Source organism: Thamnophis elegans, chromosome 4, assembly GCF_009769535.1.
Source record: "Thamnophis elegans isolate rThaEle1 chromosome 4, rThaEle1.pri, whole genome shotgun sequence".
In the NCBI taxonomy this organism is placed as follows: domain Eukaryota; kingdom Metazoa; phylum Chordata; class Lepidosauria; order Squamata; family Colubridae; genus Thamnophis; species Thamnophis elegans.
This window is the reverse complement of record NC_045544.1, coordinates 122,327,010-122,343,942: the sequence shown is the minus strand read 5'-3', so window position 1 is coordinate 122,343,942 and position 16,933 is coordinate 122,327,010. Positions and strand designations below refer to the sequence as shown.

General features: G+C 41.0%; 1 protein-coding gene across 1 annotated transcript in view; it reads right to left on the bottom strand.

Moving 5' to 3' along the window:
- ATP2A3 (ATPase sarcoplasmic/endoplasmic reticulum Ca2+ transporting 3) overlaps nucleotides 1–16,933 on the bottom strand; it is a 159,528-nt gene that overhangs the window by 58,752 nt on the left and 83,843 nt on the right. The window contains exons 4-7 of the mRNA XM_032216533.1: nucleotides 9,695–9,799; nucleotides 6,971–7,109; nucleotides 4,424–4,504; nucleotides 3,070–3,155 (exon numbers count right to left, since the gene is read on the bottom strand). Coding sequence (XP_032072424.1) covers nucleotides 3,070–3,155; nucleotides 4,424–4,504; nucleotides 6,971–7,109; nucleotides 9,695–9,799 — 411 coding nt within the window. The remainder of the gene's footprint in view (nucleotides 1–3,069; nucleotides 3,156–4,423; nucleotides 4,505–6,970; nucleotides 7,110–9,694; nucleotides 9,800–16,933) is intronic.

The following is a 16,933-nucleotide window of genomic DNA, read 5'->3' as shown; positions in this document are numbered from 1 at the left end:
CGCACATATGTGCTAGCCGCTCCCGACTCTAGGGGGCGCTGCTCATCTCAGTTTCAAAACCGAAGAGCCAGCGCTGTCTGAAGACGTCTCCGTGACGGCTTACAGAAAATACACACACACAGACACACAGACACAGACACACAGAGACAGAGACAGAGACAGAGACAGAGACACAGACAGAGACACAGACACAGACACAGACACACACACACACACACACACACACACACACATATATATATATATATATACACACACACACACACACACAAATATATATAGGCTTCAGCTGATAAGGAGGAGACCTGTGGCTTAATTGCTAAGACGTTTGCCTAAGATGCAATATAGCACAGGTTCGAATCCCAGTAAGGGTATGGCTAGCTGATGAGAGCTAAACAGCTTGAAATAGATCTATGCTAGTCTCCCTTTATTTATTTATCAGCACAAATAAAACACACACACACACACACACACACACACACACACACACATATATATATATATATATATGTTGTATTTGTGCTGATAAATAAATAAAGGGATACTAGTATAGATCTATTTCAAGCTATTTAGCTCTCATCAGCTAGCCATACCCTTACTGGGATTCGAACCTGTGCTGTATTGCATCTTAATCAGATGTGTTAACCACTAAGCCAACTCTAAATAGATACCTATCACCCCGGCTCAGCTGATAAGGAGTCGAACTCTGTGGCTTAGTGGTTAACACATCTGCCTAAGATGCAATACAGCCCTCTCTAAGCGGTTTATAGAGTCAGCATATTGCCCCCAACAATCCGGGTCCTCATTTTACTCACCTCGGAAGGATGGAAGGCTGAGTCAACCCTGAGCCGGTGAGATTTGAACAGCCGAACTGCTGAACTGCAGTCAGCTGAAGTAGCCTGCAATGCTGTATTTAATCACTGCGCCACCTCGGATCTACCTACCTACACACACACACACACACACACACACACACACACTAAAACTAATAAACTAGCCCCCTACCTCTCATCCCAATGACAACACATCACACTAGCCATTTAATGGGCTCCATCCTACTCTGGGTTCCCCAGGCCTGCTGGTAGAACCAGGTTTTCAGTGCCTTCCAGAAGAGTGTTACAATGGGGACCATTCTAAACTCTGGGAGAACAATGTTCCAGAGAGAGGGAGCCACCACGGAGAAGGCCCTTCTTCTGGGTCCCACTAGGTATATCTCTGTAGGGGATGGGACCCCCAACATTCCTGGCCTCCCTGATTTAGTGTGTCGGGTAGATGTGACCGGTCTAGAGACGGTCCCTCAGATAACCTTTTAGATGATGTTTTCTCATTGGTCCCCTGATATAATCTGACAATGTCCAAAAGTACATGTAAGCAGAAAGATTGGACTATCAGAATGATGACCATAGGGCTGTATGTAATCCTTAGATTAATTTCATAATCTATCTACAAGCAGTTCAGATCTTTTATGCAGCTGGCTTCACAAGAGGAAAAAGGTAACAGAAGGAGAAAATAAAGGACAGCACCAGAGAGAAAATGGGTTACTTACCTCCCCACCACATTTGTTTGTGTATGGGTTACATATCTACATTTCATCTCAGTTCTTTTTTTGGTCTGTGACATCACCCATTGCTGCCTTCAATTTTGCCCACCCTCCTGCTGCCAGAGCAAAGCAATTCTCAGCATTAAAAAGGTTGGCTGGCCTTCATGTACAGGTAGCCCTCAACTTACAACTATAATGGGAGTCAGCCCATTATGGTTTTAAGTGGTGACAGTCATAAAGTGGGTTACCCACCTGACCGATCTGATTTTGTGACCTTGTTGATGGTACTTGTTAAAGCAAATCAATTTGGTTCCGAAGTAAATCCATGACCATTAAGCGAATAGCAATAGCAATAGCAGTTAGACTTATATACCGCTTCATAGGGCTTTCAGCCCTCTCTAATCGGTTTATAGAGTCAGAATATCGCCCCCACAATCTGGGTCCTCTTTGTACCCACCTGGGAAGGATGGAAGGCTGAGTCAACCCTGAGCCAGTGAGATTTGCACCGCTGAACTGCAGATAGCAGTCAGCTGAAGTGGCCTGCAGTACTGCATTCTACCCACTGTGCCACCTCGGCTCGAATGCTGCAGTCTCTAACCAAACCCATTGTGGTGTTCAGGTTTTCAACAAAAATGTCATAAATTGCAGCCGTGTGACCACAGGATGCTGCAAGGAGTCATAAATATAGAGAGTTACCAGTAAACGAAATGCAGTCATGTGCCTGCATGCGGGGGTGAGAGTGGGGGTGGAGGAAGTTAGAAATTTGGAACTAGTTCATAAATACTTTTTGGGAGGTCCATTGTAACTTCTAGGGACACGGCGGCTCAGTGGCTAAGATGCTGAACTTGTCGATCAGAAGGGTCAGCCGTTCGAATCCCTAGTGCCGCATAACAGAGTGAGCTCCCGTTACTTGTCCCAGCTTCTGCCAACCTAGCAGTTCGAAATCACGTAAAAATGCAAGTAGAAATATAGGAACCACTTTTGATGGGAAGGTAACAGCCTTCCATGTGCCCTTGGCATTTAGTCATACAGGCCACATGACGACGGAGATGTCTTTGGACAGCGCTGGCTCTTCGGCTTTGAAACGGAGATGAGCACTGCTCCCTAGAGTCGGGAACGACTAGCCCATATGTGCGAGGGGAACCTTTATCTTTACATTTACTGTAACTTCAAGTAAGTTGAGAACTAGCTGTACTAATTGAACGAGAAGGGACAGTCCAAAGAATATGCTACACTCTAGAAGGCATTTGCAGGGAAGAGGGAGGGAGGTATTATTTCTCCAAAAATAAACATCCAACAAAAATATGTAGAACATCAGATACAAATTATTCTTGGCTGTGCTGCTTTTTTACTGGGTTGCATTCAAAAAACAGTGACTCCTATTTACCTATTTATAGCCTAACATAATAAAATCTACTTAGGTTTCTACCATTTGTCAATCACACATGGTGATTCCCCACGGACACGTGGACAGAGAAGCTTCATGCCAAAAGCAAGGCAGGCTTATAAGGTGAGCTGAGGACACTTACAGAAAAAAGCATGTTCTTTTTATCTTGGTTAACAGCCCTTGGGTCTGGGATTGGATCAGTATGTTTAATGATGGAGACAGATTCGCCTGCAGACAAAAAGAGAATATTGAAATTCAGTTTTCCTTCAAAAGTTAAGAATGACTTGTCTAATAAGACGTTTCAAGTTTGGAATGAACTTGTGTCACAAATCACACATACAACCAAGAATGCAATCCAATGCTGAGATAAGAGGCAGGACAAGACTAGGAAATCAAGGACAGAGTTTTCCTCGTTTTTACTGCTTACTAGGATAAAGTATCTAGGGTTCACCAGATGCTTTGGACCATAAATTCCACCTGCACAAACAGGCATGCCACCTGGAGCAGTGGTGGGATCCCGTCGCAACCGGTACACTGCGATGGGGCCCGGCATCCACCTTGGGCACCTGCGCTGCGCACACATGTGCCCGCCACTGCACTGAGACGCTTCAGCTGCTCGGCGGAAGCTGCCTGTGTGTGTGCAAATGGCCAGATTGGCTTAAAAATGTGTAAGAAATGCTGGCAGGCGGGTGGGCGCACCGAAACACAGTTGCGTTACAGTGGCCACTGCTCCCAGCTGCCACCGGTACGCCCGTACCGAGGCATACCGCCCGGAACCCATCACTGACCTTGAGGCCCCAAATAGGCCTATCTAACTTTAGAACCCAAACTCAGCAGAGTTTTCAGACTCATGCCAGAACCCATCTGCAGAGACACATTCGGGTGAGAGAGACGTTCGCTGAGGATGGGCTCCAGCATGAGTCCAAAATCACTGACCCAGAGTGGATCCTACAACATTATCCAGGGACATGTATAGTTGCCTTCATTCTTACTTTAACCTGTGGAAAACCATCCCATGCAAATGATGACGACATTGTTAGGATTTTACTGCTTTCATTTTAACCTTCATTTAGGGCAGGGGTGTCAAACTCAAGCAGGTGCTTAGATCTGGCCCATGGGGCTGCTCTGGAAACAGTGAAGGACCAGGCCGTGGTGCCTCTGCCAATGAAAACAAAGTTCCGGAGGGCCACATGCGGCCCTCCCGAGCTCCATTTTTGCTGGCAGAGGATTGCAGGAGGCTGTTGTGGCCTAAAACGGAGCTTGGGAGCCCATTTTCGCTGTTAGAGTGCTTGGGCTGCCACAGGCGCCTCCAACACGAGTGACATTGAGCTGGCCATGCCCAACCCGGCCACAGCCACCCGTCCTCCTGAGGTCAAACACAATCCTGATGCAGCCCTCAATGAAATCGAGTTTGACCCCCCTGATTTAGGACTTTCCATATTTCACTTCTACTTATGTTCAGAAATACTTTCCCCCTCATGGAATAGAATGCCTACCTGTAAGAATGGATTGATCTACCCTCAGTGTTGTGGACTTGATCTCAATGATTCGGATGTCAGCAGGCACTTTGTCACCAACTAAAAGATGGAAAATAATGAGAGAGTTTGCTATTAAAAAGGATGCGTGTGTGAAATCCAGCTTCGGTCATTTACAAAATAACGAGAGATTTACAAAGCAAAGTTTAATAGGTATTTGCAATGCTTTGAATTTGATTCCAAAAAGATGCTTCAGAGAATGTGGAGATGTGACACCTGTTTACAACTGTTCAGTAAGTTATCATTTGCTCCTTTTCCCAGGAGATAGCAACAACTGCAATCTCAAGAAATGATGCAGCTGCTTTAAAGAGCTGCAGACAGGTGTTATATCACATTCCCAAGCAGTCCAATGTTTGCTGCAAAATAGAGCATTTATCTTCCAACAGGTTTGTTTTCCTTAAAGATAAATACATGGACAGTGGAAATTCGGATTAGGAACAGATCTAATAGGGACAAAAGCTTTATTTTAAAAAAAGATCATTGCATACCATGTAGAATGGCATTTCTTTTCTAGATCAAAATTTCTGCAGTCATTTTTAAATATTTTTTGTCAAAAATAGCACTACAAACTATTACCATATTTATTCAAAATTGTCCATTTTTTCTGAGAGAGGCAATATTTTTCATTACTTTGTGACGGGATAGTATTGGCCATATATTAGCTCTTTTTTCTAAGGTCTTTGACTTTCTTTTTTTTTACCATTGCCACAAATGATTGCAACAGCAATTGTGTTAACAGCCTTGCAAGAGTCTAGATTCTTCCTTCTTGGCACTGGAAGTAGAAAATGGTGATTTCACAAACTCTGACAGAACTATTCTCAGAAAATTCTAATGTGAGGTGAGAAAGAAAAGATCACAGACATATATATATTTTTTGCAGGGGAAACGGTATTCTGGAAAAGTTTAGCTCACTTCTCATTCAAATAATGTTTTCCTTTTATTTTATTTTAACTGAGGTATCCACACACTTCACGTCCTGTGACAGAATATTGTCCAGATTTCAAAGAGGGAGGGGGAATGAATTCCAGAGGGGCAAGAGACAACACAGTTTCTGTGACTGAAAGAGGGCAAAGCTGATTCCTTCCTAATAATTTCCAGAATATATGTTTTATGGGGTAGTGGTTTTTGATTGGTAAGATTCTGTCTATAGGAGAGGAATAATTTTAAAAAAACCGTTTAGAAGAATTACAATGTGTTCTTGGATTTTGCAGCCTGATATCTCCCCCAAATAAAAATAAAGACCACTGAAATCTTATACAGATCTCTAATGAGAATACTGAAATCTCTTGAGATCAGACAAGATAATGTCAAAATCTCATTCATTCTCTCTGAAACCAGCTCTTTATTTGGGTGCCCAGGATATTATATAAAATGAGTCTTTTTCCCTCCCCCTCACCCCTCATTTTTTATTTTCCAGACTTGGGGCTGAAAAAGTTACTAGCTTCGGTTTAAGTGTTATTTATTACTATACATATTCAACCTTTGTCTGAATAATACTATATGTTAGGTATGATACATACCTAAACAATGTAGGCATTGCAAGAATAATGACATATTTTTGCCTCCACCTCTCTTTTTTTTTCTTTTTCTTTTAGATTCTAAATTCTTTAAAACAAATATATGTCATATCCTTTATAAAACACACAAACAATACAATATTAATGAATCATCCTCGTCATTAACTTTTCCAACACTTCCTGGTGTATATTTTTTATAAGTTTCAGATTTGGGAATGGTTCTTTTGATTATTCTTTTAGTTTGCCAACTACTTTGAGAGATCCTTTCGCAATAAGATGATGATGCCCATATAGGAAACAACCCAAAAGCTAGAACAAAAAAAATCATGGCATCTTTTTAAAAAGGCTACAAATTTATTTATTATAACATGGATGTGGGGGTGGGCTTCAAAATTTTTAACAAGGGGTTCTCTTCCCGGATGCTGGGTGGGCATGGCCTAGTGAACCATGGGGGGGGGGGGGCGTTTTTGCCCTCCCTGGCTTTCTTCGAGGCTCCGGGAGGGCAAAAATAGCCTCCCCAGGCTCCAGGGGCTCTCTTCCTGAACTTCAGATAGGCCTGTTTTTCACCCTCCCTGAGCCTTTGCACATGTCCTACACTTACCTGGATCCAACACGGGCCGCGTGGGAACTGCTGGGAGGAGCGGGTTGGGTTGAACCAGCCAGGAGTGGGATTTGAGGGTCCTCCAAACTGCACAGAAACTTAGCTAGAGGTTCTCCTAAACCCATGCAAACCCCCAGCAGCCCACCGCTGTATGGATGCAAGGTGCCATCTATGCCATCCAAGATGCTGTAAGATGATTTGTTATGTTTGCTGCCACAGACTAACATGGGTAAACTTCTTAAAAGTTCCCAATAACTAATAAACCTTTATTAGTACAGCGGCTGATATTTGAAGGCAAATAAGCAGAAGGCCTATTTCGTGTGGATCTTATGATATAAGAATATAGGTCAACATTAGACACACCAGGCAAGCCAATGGCTGAGATTGTACCTGCTACCTCCACAATATCGCCTGGGACAATGTCTCGGGCTCGGATCCGCTGCACTCCATTCCTGTCTGCTCTGATCACCTTCCCCATTTCTGGTTCATATTCTTTTAGGGCCTCAATTGCACTCTCAGCATTCCTCTCCTGCAAAAAAAAGACAGCTTTTTAGAACTGGAACTTTTCCAACTTAGAAGTCCTCTGAACAATCTGCATGTCTCCGGGGAAAACATTTTTCCACTTGAAATTAAAATAAAACAACTACCCCATTTAGATACAGAGATGGTATCTACCACACGCAGGGCCTTTCTGGTGACTGCCCAGGAGCGCTGCTGCATACCTTGTTTTGAACCCTATGTACTAGTATTGTGATGCTATTCTGCAAATAGAAAATATCCACTTGGTTTGTTAGATTGTTGAACCAGGTTCTTTCTGTTCTGATTGCATTGTTTCATATTGGATTATTTTGATAATTCTTTTATTGCTTTCAAATGACTATTTTGGAAACATTAGCATATGTGCATTTGGAACAAATTTGTCCTCAATTGCCTTCTTTAAAAAGTTGCCCCAGCTATTTTTGTAACCTCATTTACTTTCAAAAATATATTTCCCGCCAATGTCAATTTGGCATGTGTTCAATAAAAATTGCATTCTCTTCTATGCTTGTATCAATTTATGAGCAGAGACAATGGTATGTAAGGCTAGAGCTGAAAACTATCTTTATTTTTAAATTAACTCCCCTAAATTAAACTACTTGGATTAATATCTAGACCAACATTTATTTTTCAGACTGCAACATCCAAAACAGTACGGGGCGTCACTTAGCTTAAATATTATACACAAACTATGCAAAGGAAATTGCCATAAAAATAAATACAAATCTGTATGCATGTCTTTTAAAAATGCAGAATTATGCAGGAACTGAATGGAAAAGATGAATGATTTATTTGAAGGTCATAGAGAGGACGGGGTCAATCTATTCTCCCAAGCACCTGAGGGCAGGTCAAGAAGCAACAAATAGAAATTTATTAAGGAGAAATCCAACAGAACTGAGGAAAAATTTCTTGGCAGCGAGAACAATTAATCAGTGGAACAGCTTGTCTTCAGAAATTGTGGGTGCTCCATTACTGGAGGTTTTTAAGAAGGGATTGGATAGCCATTTGGCCAGAATGATAGGGTCTCCTGCCTGAGCAAGGGGTTGGACTTAGAAGATCTCCAAGGTCCCTCCAACTCTGTTATTCTGTAATCTATTCTGTAATCTGTTATAGGTAAAGGTAAAGGTTCCCCTCGTACATATGTGCTAGTCATTCCTGACTCTAGGGGATAGTGCTCATCTCCGTTTCAAAGCCGAAGAGCCAGTGCTGTCCGAAGATGTTTCCGTGGTCATGTGGCCAGCATGACTAAATGCCAAAGGTGCACAGAACGCTGCTACCTTCCCACCAAAGGTGCTCCCTATTTTTCTACTTGCATTTTTGCATGCTTTCGAACTGCTAGGTTGGCAGAAGCTGGGACAAGTAGCGGGAGCTCACCCCGTTACACGGAGCTAGGGATTTGAACCGCTGAACTGCGAATCTTTCTAATCGACAAGCTCAGTGTCTTAGCCACTGAGCCACTGCGTCCCTCTGTTATAGGTATGAAGCTACAAAGGACAGGAGGCAAACAGATTGACCCCCATCAACTGATAAATGAAAGGCTCCAATAAATATTGTATTTTATAAAAGGAAGTTAACCTTACACTTAATACAACCCTCCCCAATAGAAGGAATAATTAGGAAAAAATCATTTGGACTAAAGTTCTATAAAACAGTCCACCTTTTTCCTTTTGTCAACATATGGACCCCACCTCCAGCTGACACCTGGAGATTTCTCCCCTCAAATAAACATGTGCAGGCAATACACCTTAATCAGTGGAAACTACAGGGACCAGGGGGAGAATGCATGCACCATGGTGATGCAAATCCCACCCTTTTTCCTAATGAAAGTAACATCCCATAGTGTGAAAATTGTATGACAGCATGATGTTACTCCCATCATTCTAATAAAAGCAGAAAGCTTCTAGGGATACCCAGAAGTCACATAACTGAATTAATAATTCTGGATTAAAATTAATTGCCTATAAAATAAAGAATTTCCTTGATGAAATTAAGTGATTCTCATCTATATGTATGGATCATATACTTGCATAAATGGAAACAACTCACATGTGCACACACTTCAGCAGAAATAGAAAGTAGTAGTAGTAGGAATTATGAAGATGGTGTAAATAAAAGGAGTAGAGGGAAGGGAAAGGAAACGAAAGGAAGGGAAGGCAAGGGAGGAGAGGAGAGAAGAGAAGAGAAGAGAATCATCTGGATGGCGGTTAAGAGAGGGGAAAATAAAAGAAAATCAAACAATCTTGTTTAATCATTATAAAAAATCTCTAAGGGGGAAGCTTGCCAATTTTCAAAGGAATCCATAGTTTCCATCAGATGTCTTTAGCCGATAATTTCTTTTGAAAAGCAACTTCTGTGATAAACACCTCCAATTCACAGAAAATGGGAGGTGAGGGAGATTTTTCTCCTCCTTTTGGCAGATACTATTGGAAAAAAATATGTGAAACTGACACAAACTGGATTCAAACTTGCAATTATATCAAATAAGTCCTAAAACTGATGTGAATTGGCTACAACTTGCTTCCTCCCTCCCACCTGAAGACACATCAAAGCCGGTAGGTGACCAGCCTGTTAACATACCTGCCAGACTCCTACCACGGCATTAGCTATGAGGATCATAATAATCACAACAGGCTCCACAAAGGCTGTGGTGGTTTCTTCTCCTTCTTCAAACCAGGCCAGAATCTGCAAAGGGAAGGAGAAGGAGGGGACATTTAGGCAACCATCTCAAAAAACAAACAAGACGAAAGGCAGCCATGGTTGAGGCCTTCGTTCCATCCAAAGGGAGAACTGACCAAAACAAATTTCAGATTTTTTTTTTAAAGAGAAATTGTTGTTAGTCATTAGCAAGTGTGTTTGAGAAGATAGAACATCTCCTCCTACGATGAGGAGAGGAGGATGCTTGAATATAGACATCCATACATATGGAACAGTGCAGTATGAAAACAAACTTATGTTGCCTGTGGAAGAGGTGCAACTTTTAGAAATCTTACCTGCTGTTCTGCTTTTAAAAAAAGGTGTGATTTTGCTTGTAGTTATTTTTGAAACACAGAGAGATTAGCTTAGACTTTAAATCTATCATCTTGAATTTTCATATGAATCAGAGGGAAGAACTTCACAGAAGGAAAGTTTCCAATCCCCTTTCCTCCCACAATCTCAAAGACACCTTCAATCCCTTAAATGCCACTCTAGATGTTGAAGGAAGGGGGCTGAGGAATAACATCAGATGGGAACTGCCACACAATAGGATTCTAAATTAAATTAATGGAAGCTGGTTCCTGGAATAAGTTTTCAGCCTTTTCCTTCCCTAGCAGCTCTATTGCACCTCGTTTTGATTTTTCAGGAATTCTTTCATAGTAACAAAACAGAAGCTGGATCTGAAAAGACCACTGGATTTGCTTAATAATTGCAACGAAAAAGATTGTAAAATCCCAACTGTGGACTACTAGTATCAATATTACCACATCCACCATCTTGCCTCTCTCCCACTCCAATCCCTGTGCAAATGCCACGACTTTATAGAGGTCTAATGGCAATTTATTGCAGGCAAGAGAAGTACAGGAATCGGTTCCACCACAAAACCGCGGTAGACTAAAGCGCGTGTGACTAAAGTGCGGTGACAAAACCGCACCATCAAAACCGTGCGACAACAGCGCGCCGACAACAGCGCGCCAACAGCGCGCCGACAGAAGCGCGCTGTAACATAACCCTAAAAATAACCCTAAACCTAACCCTAAACCTAACCCTAAACCTAACCCTAAACCTTATCTTAAGTTAAATCGTGCTTCTGTCGGCGCGCTGTTGTCGGCGCGCTTTTGACATCGCAGTTTTAGCGCCGCGGTGTTGTCGGCGCGCTTTTGACGTTCGTGGTTATGTCGTGCCACGCAGGAATCAGCAAGTTTTCTTGTTTTCTCTCAAGCTAAGGCTTCAACTAGGCTGGTGTTTATCAGCTTTGGTAATTTTAAGATGGGTGAACTTCAATTCCCAGATGTTTTAATTGTTGTGAGGCTCCTACACATGTGAGATGTGTAGCTATCCACATTGGAAAAAAAAATCAAAATAAAATAACATTCTTCTATTCAGTCACCATCCCATGATCTACACCAGGAAATGATTCTTGTTGAGGCTTCTTCTACTGGTAGTAGAGTGCATAGTGAGGCATGCTGGGAGATGTAGTGCCCACAAGACCATTGCCTCTCCAGATGTAGCCTACCATGTGTTGCAGCGTCCATTGACTGTTGTTAAGACAGAAAAAGCTTGGAAAATGTAATCTGAAAATCAGGTGTTTTTTTTAAAGTGATGGATAGCAAAAATAAACTAACTTCTTCCAGCAAATAATTTTCTCAAGTGGAGGGAAGTGACTAGAATCTCCTGTAGCTACACATCTGACATCAAAAGAAATACTTCAAAGCAGTAGTTACTAAATATAAACTTCTTTAATACTCTCACATTTACTTGTGGATATTTGTTTTTACCATTTTGCTTTTGGCCAAACATTCTTGGACAATATTTCTCAGTTACCTAGCTGCAAAGTTTAATTTTCCTTCTTCTGATGGAAAGCCAGGTCAAAAGACAAAGGAGCTGGAGCCTATTGAGTTAATACTACATTTGAAAACACAACAGATTGTGTTAAACAGGCTGTAGAATCCCCACTGATCTGGATCCACATTGTGGCTTTTCACTTTCTATTGGATTAAACCTTTGATGTTCATAAGAAAATAAAGTTGAGATGAGAGAACAGAAACCCAACAGGACACACTTATTCAATTTATTGTAATCCTGCAGAACAGGAAGGAGGAAAATAGAAAGGAAAATATTATTTCAGACTTTGTATCTCATTATTTGGGATGCGGTGGCTCAGTGGCTAAGATGCTGAGCTTGTCGATCAGAAAGGTCGGCAGTTCAGTGGTTCGAATCCCTAGCGCAGTGTAATGGAGTGAGCTCCCATTACTTGTCCCAGCTTCTGCCAACCTAGCAGTTCGAAAGCATGTAAAAATGCAAGTAGAAAAATAGGGACTATTTTTTTTCTAAACTAGCATTGAATAAAAATTAACCAAAGTTACTAACTACTATCAAACTTAAAGTATCGACTACAATGTAAATATAATGGTGATATGAACAATTAATATTATTACAAGTGTTAGTATTACTGTTGTTATATTTTTAGAGAAGGTAAAATCGATAGCAAGACAATGTAGAATGGAGAACTACAAAGGCTAAACATGAATGCCGATATAGAAGGCTGTATAATTACTTTATATTGTTATGTATGCCTTGGGGTTTTTTTGTGTGTGTGTTTTTCTTTCTGTTTTTAAAGATAAAAATGTTCAATAAAAACTATTTTTTTAAAAAGGGACCACCTTTGGTGGGAAGGTAACAGTGTTTCGTGCGCCTTCACCATTTAGTCATGCCAGCCACATGACCACCGAGACGTCTTTGGACAGCGCTGGCTCTTTGGCTTTAAAACGGAGATGAGCACCGCCCCCTAGAGTCGGGGACGACTAGCACATATGTGTGAGGGGAACCTTTACCTTTACTTTATCTCATTATTTGAAAAGGGACTCCATTTCTGGATACTTGATTATGGCATGGCTGTCCACTTCTTTGTATATCCTTGCTGAATTAGAGCTGGTAGGACCAGCAAAAGGATACTACTAAATTATCTTTGTAAGGTAGGATGGCTACTATGATACACGATGCCACAGGCTGACATAATGATATTGTATTGGCAGTTTAATCTTTAATCCTTCCTCCTTCAGCTATCCATAATTAGTACCTTTATTGATCCACTGCTTCTCTTCAGAGATCTTTAGATCACTCGCTCTAATACAAAACTAAGCATGAGGACTGATGAGACCCAAGATGGCCTTTATCAGATAGTTCTCAACTTACGACCACAACTGGGGGCAGAACTTCCATTGCTAAGTAAGATGGCTGTTAAGTGAGTTGTGCCAGATTTTATTCCCTTTTTCTGCCATGGTTGCTAAGCTGCAGTTGTTAAGTGAATCGTGCAGTTGCTAAGCGAATCCAGATTTCCCCATTGATTTTGCTTGTTAAAAGCCAATTGGGAAGGTCACAAATGACAGTCACATGACCCCAGGATGCTACGTAACCATAAATCATAAATATATGTCAGTTGCCAAACACCTGAATTCTGATCACATAACAGGGGCAAATGCTGCCTCAAAGTGTAAGGACCTTTTGTAAGTTATTCTTTTCAGTGCCACTGTAACTTCAAGCAGTCACTAAATGAATGGTTATAAGTCAAGGATTACCTGTAGATGGAAGTAGCAGCATTCATAAAGAATCCCCCAAATAAAACAAAAACACAAAAGAACCTTTTTTCAAACTTTAAAGGAGATGTGAAATGCTTCCTGAAACAGAAAAAGGATGGAGCATCCTTCCTTATGCAATATTGCTTTAAGGCAGGATTATACATTTCTTTGTGCATGATTGGAGCTCACCAAGCTTGTGTGGCTTTGTTTTAATTTGATGGCATATTGTTTAGGGTTTTTTTGAGAGAGAGAAAGTAATTAAGGATAATAGGTTTGTTGGCCATTCTACAGCCTTAAAAAATCCATACAAATAACACTCAGCCTAAAGAAACTAGGGGGAAAAAGTCCTGAAAGTTGTTAATGTTGTTAACAAGGCCTTTAACCTCTTTTGCCACTACTCAAACATAAAATAAAAGACTTTAGAATAGAATAGAATAGAATAGAATAGCAGAGTTGGAAGGGACCTTGGAGGTCTTCTAGTCCAACCCCCTGCCTGGGCAGGAAACCCTACACCACTTCAGACAAATGGTTATCCAATATCTTAAAAACTTCCAGTGTTGGAGCATTCACAACTTCTGGAGGCAAGTTGTTCCACTGATTAATTGTTCTAACTGTCAGGAAATTTCTCCTCAGTTCTAGGTTGCTTCTCTCCTTGATTAGTTTCCATCCGTTACTTCTTGTTTTACCCTCAGGTGCTCTGGAGAATTATTTGACTCCCTCCTCTTTGTGGCAACCCCTGAGATATTTTATTTCTTCCATCCCTGCTTTCAGCATGTGGATTACGTTTAAGGGATTTCTTTTCATAAAATAACTTGAAAATTGCATTACAGATATGCAAATTATTCAGGCTAATAAAAAGTAGGCAATTGTGAAATTAAAAATAGACCTGAAATATCCTTCGGCTCATTCTCCTTAGGGCTCCTTCATAAGCAGATTGTGATAAGAAAAAAAAAATCACCTGAGATTTCCAATACAATTCATGGCAAAGCTCCCTACTTGTGGTGGGGTTCAAAAATGTTTATTACTGGTTCTGTGGGCATGGCTTGGTGGGCATGGCCTGGCTTGGTGGGTGTGTCAGGGGAAATCTCCATTCCCTCCCCACTCCAGTTGAAGGTTACTGCAAAGTCCCTATTTCCTCCCAATCAGCTGGGAGGCAGAGAATTGATGGGGGCGGGGCCAGTCAGAGGTGATTTACCCGTTCTCCAAACTACTCAAATTTTCCGCTACTGGTTCTTCAGAACTGGTCAGAACCTGCTGAATACCACCTCTGTCCCTAGCCTTCTTTGAGTTGAGCTTGAGTTGAACTTGACTTCTAGCCTCTCCATGGATGTGTAATTGGCAATTGTTTACTATTGCCTTCTTCCAGGACATTTTTTTAAAATTAAATCTACTGCACTGGGTTTCTTAAGTGGTCTCCTATTTAAGTACCAGTCACATCTGATTTTGCTTTGCTTGCTGAAATCAGCCCAATGCAACTAAGTGTTAAGGTCCAGCTGGTGCATCTTGTATTCCTAACATGACATCCCTTTTCCACACTCTTTAGTTCCATCCCCTTATTTAAACAACTTGAAGTATATTGTGGAGGATAAATAATTTTCTCCTTACATACGTGATACTAAACTGCATGGAAGATAGTGCAGGCAACCTGAAGCTGCCAAATGACCATGGAAGAAAAGGTGACAGACCACATGGGACTCAATATATGGGTACAATAATGGACCATGTGAGCTGTGGTGGTGCAGTGGTTAGAATGCAGAACTGCAGGCTAACTCTGCCCACTGCCAGCAGTTCAATTCTCACCAGCTCAAGGTTGATTCAGCCTTCCATCCTTACAAGGTTGGTAAAATGAAGACCCAGATTGTTGGGTGCAATATGCTGACTCTGAGAAAACCACTTAGAGAGGGCTGTAAAGCACTGTGAAGCAGTGTATAAGTGTATTGTTATTGCTATATATCAGAAAGTTCAGCCCTTGGAGGTTTTTTTTAGAATCATAGAGTTGTAATGACCTGTGAGATCACCAATGCTCTGCACACTGTAGAATCCGTTACTCCATCACCAACAGATGACTATCTGGAGAGGAGCAGAATGCAGAGGCACTGAGTCAGCTCCCAATAAGGTCACCTCATGTTGTTTTCAGATCTTGCATCAGATCATGTTATAATTTACATTATATTTCTAAGTCTTCTGAATCAGCTAACAGGGTAGGTACATAACCTGCAACTTTGAAGGTTTGGGGGCTCTTCCGCAGCCTTCTGGCAAGGAGCCCCTACAGCTATATGTGGCTGTAAAAGCTACTTTGATGCATCTTTATCCAAAGACTTTCATTTCTTATTTAAGCAGGCATTCTGCCCACAATAAAACATAATTGAAATTATACAGTGCATCCTATTTTCTCTTTTCCTGGCCTCCGTTTCTGCTCTTCCCTCCGTTGTCTGCTTGTCACTAAGTGAGATTTGCTTGATAAGGTCTATGCATGTACTTGTGTGGGAAACAGAATTTCCTGCTGCTATTGTGAGACATATGAAATGTTAAAACAAAAATCTGGAGGCACGTACTTTCTATAACTTTCAGCCTATGTATATTTTCAGGATATGTTACTTATCCACTCTGTGTGTGTTTTGTGTGTGTGTGCGTGCGTGCATGTATGTGTATGGGTAAAATATACTTTTGTTTTGAGAGCAGGCAACAGAATTTCATTTTTAATGTGGACCAGTGTGCTCACAATAAAAAAAAATATATGACAAGGTTATCTTAATCTAAACAAGATTCTGGTTATCGACATGCGAGGTTGCTCAGCAAATCCAATTAAAACAAGGATTCTCAAACTTTTTGTATCGTGGACCGCTTTGAGAATTTGGTGAAACCTATGGTCTCTCCTAAGAAAAAAAAGGTTTTAAATTTAAACACATAAAATAAAATACACAGATATTGTTTTATATCTATGAGGAAAGTAATATATTCAAATACAGATATTATTATTATTAAAAAATGACACATACATTATTAGTTGTGCTTCTTTGTAAATCTTTTATTAATCAGTAAAAAGCTAGTACCCTTTAAAGATATAATGTGGGAGATTTTAAGAGCATTTTTGAAGTCTAGCAGTCACATATTAAATTGTTAAATTGTTGCCTAGATACATTTTTGAACTGAATTTCAGCTACAAGTGAAAAGAAAACTGTATTTCTTTTCATCCAAGTTCAACACCCCCCTACCCAAATAATATATCTATGTTAAGAACTTCTGAAAGGGATGAAGGTATAAAGCTGAGAACCAGTTTGGTCTCATGGTTTAGGCACCAGGCTAGAAAGTAGGTGACTGTCAGTTCAAGTCCCACCTTAACCTTGAAAATCAACTGGATTACTTTGGGCCAGTCGCTCTCTCTCAGCCCAACCCTTCTCACAAGGATGTTGCTGTGTGGGAAATAGGAGAAGGAAGGTGTGTTGGATATGTTTGCCGTCTTGAGTTATTTGTAAAAATAATAAAGGCGGGATACAAATAAATAAATAAAATTAAAGTTTCCATTTAGCCCAGCCCTAGAAAT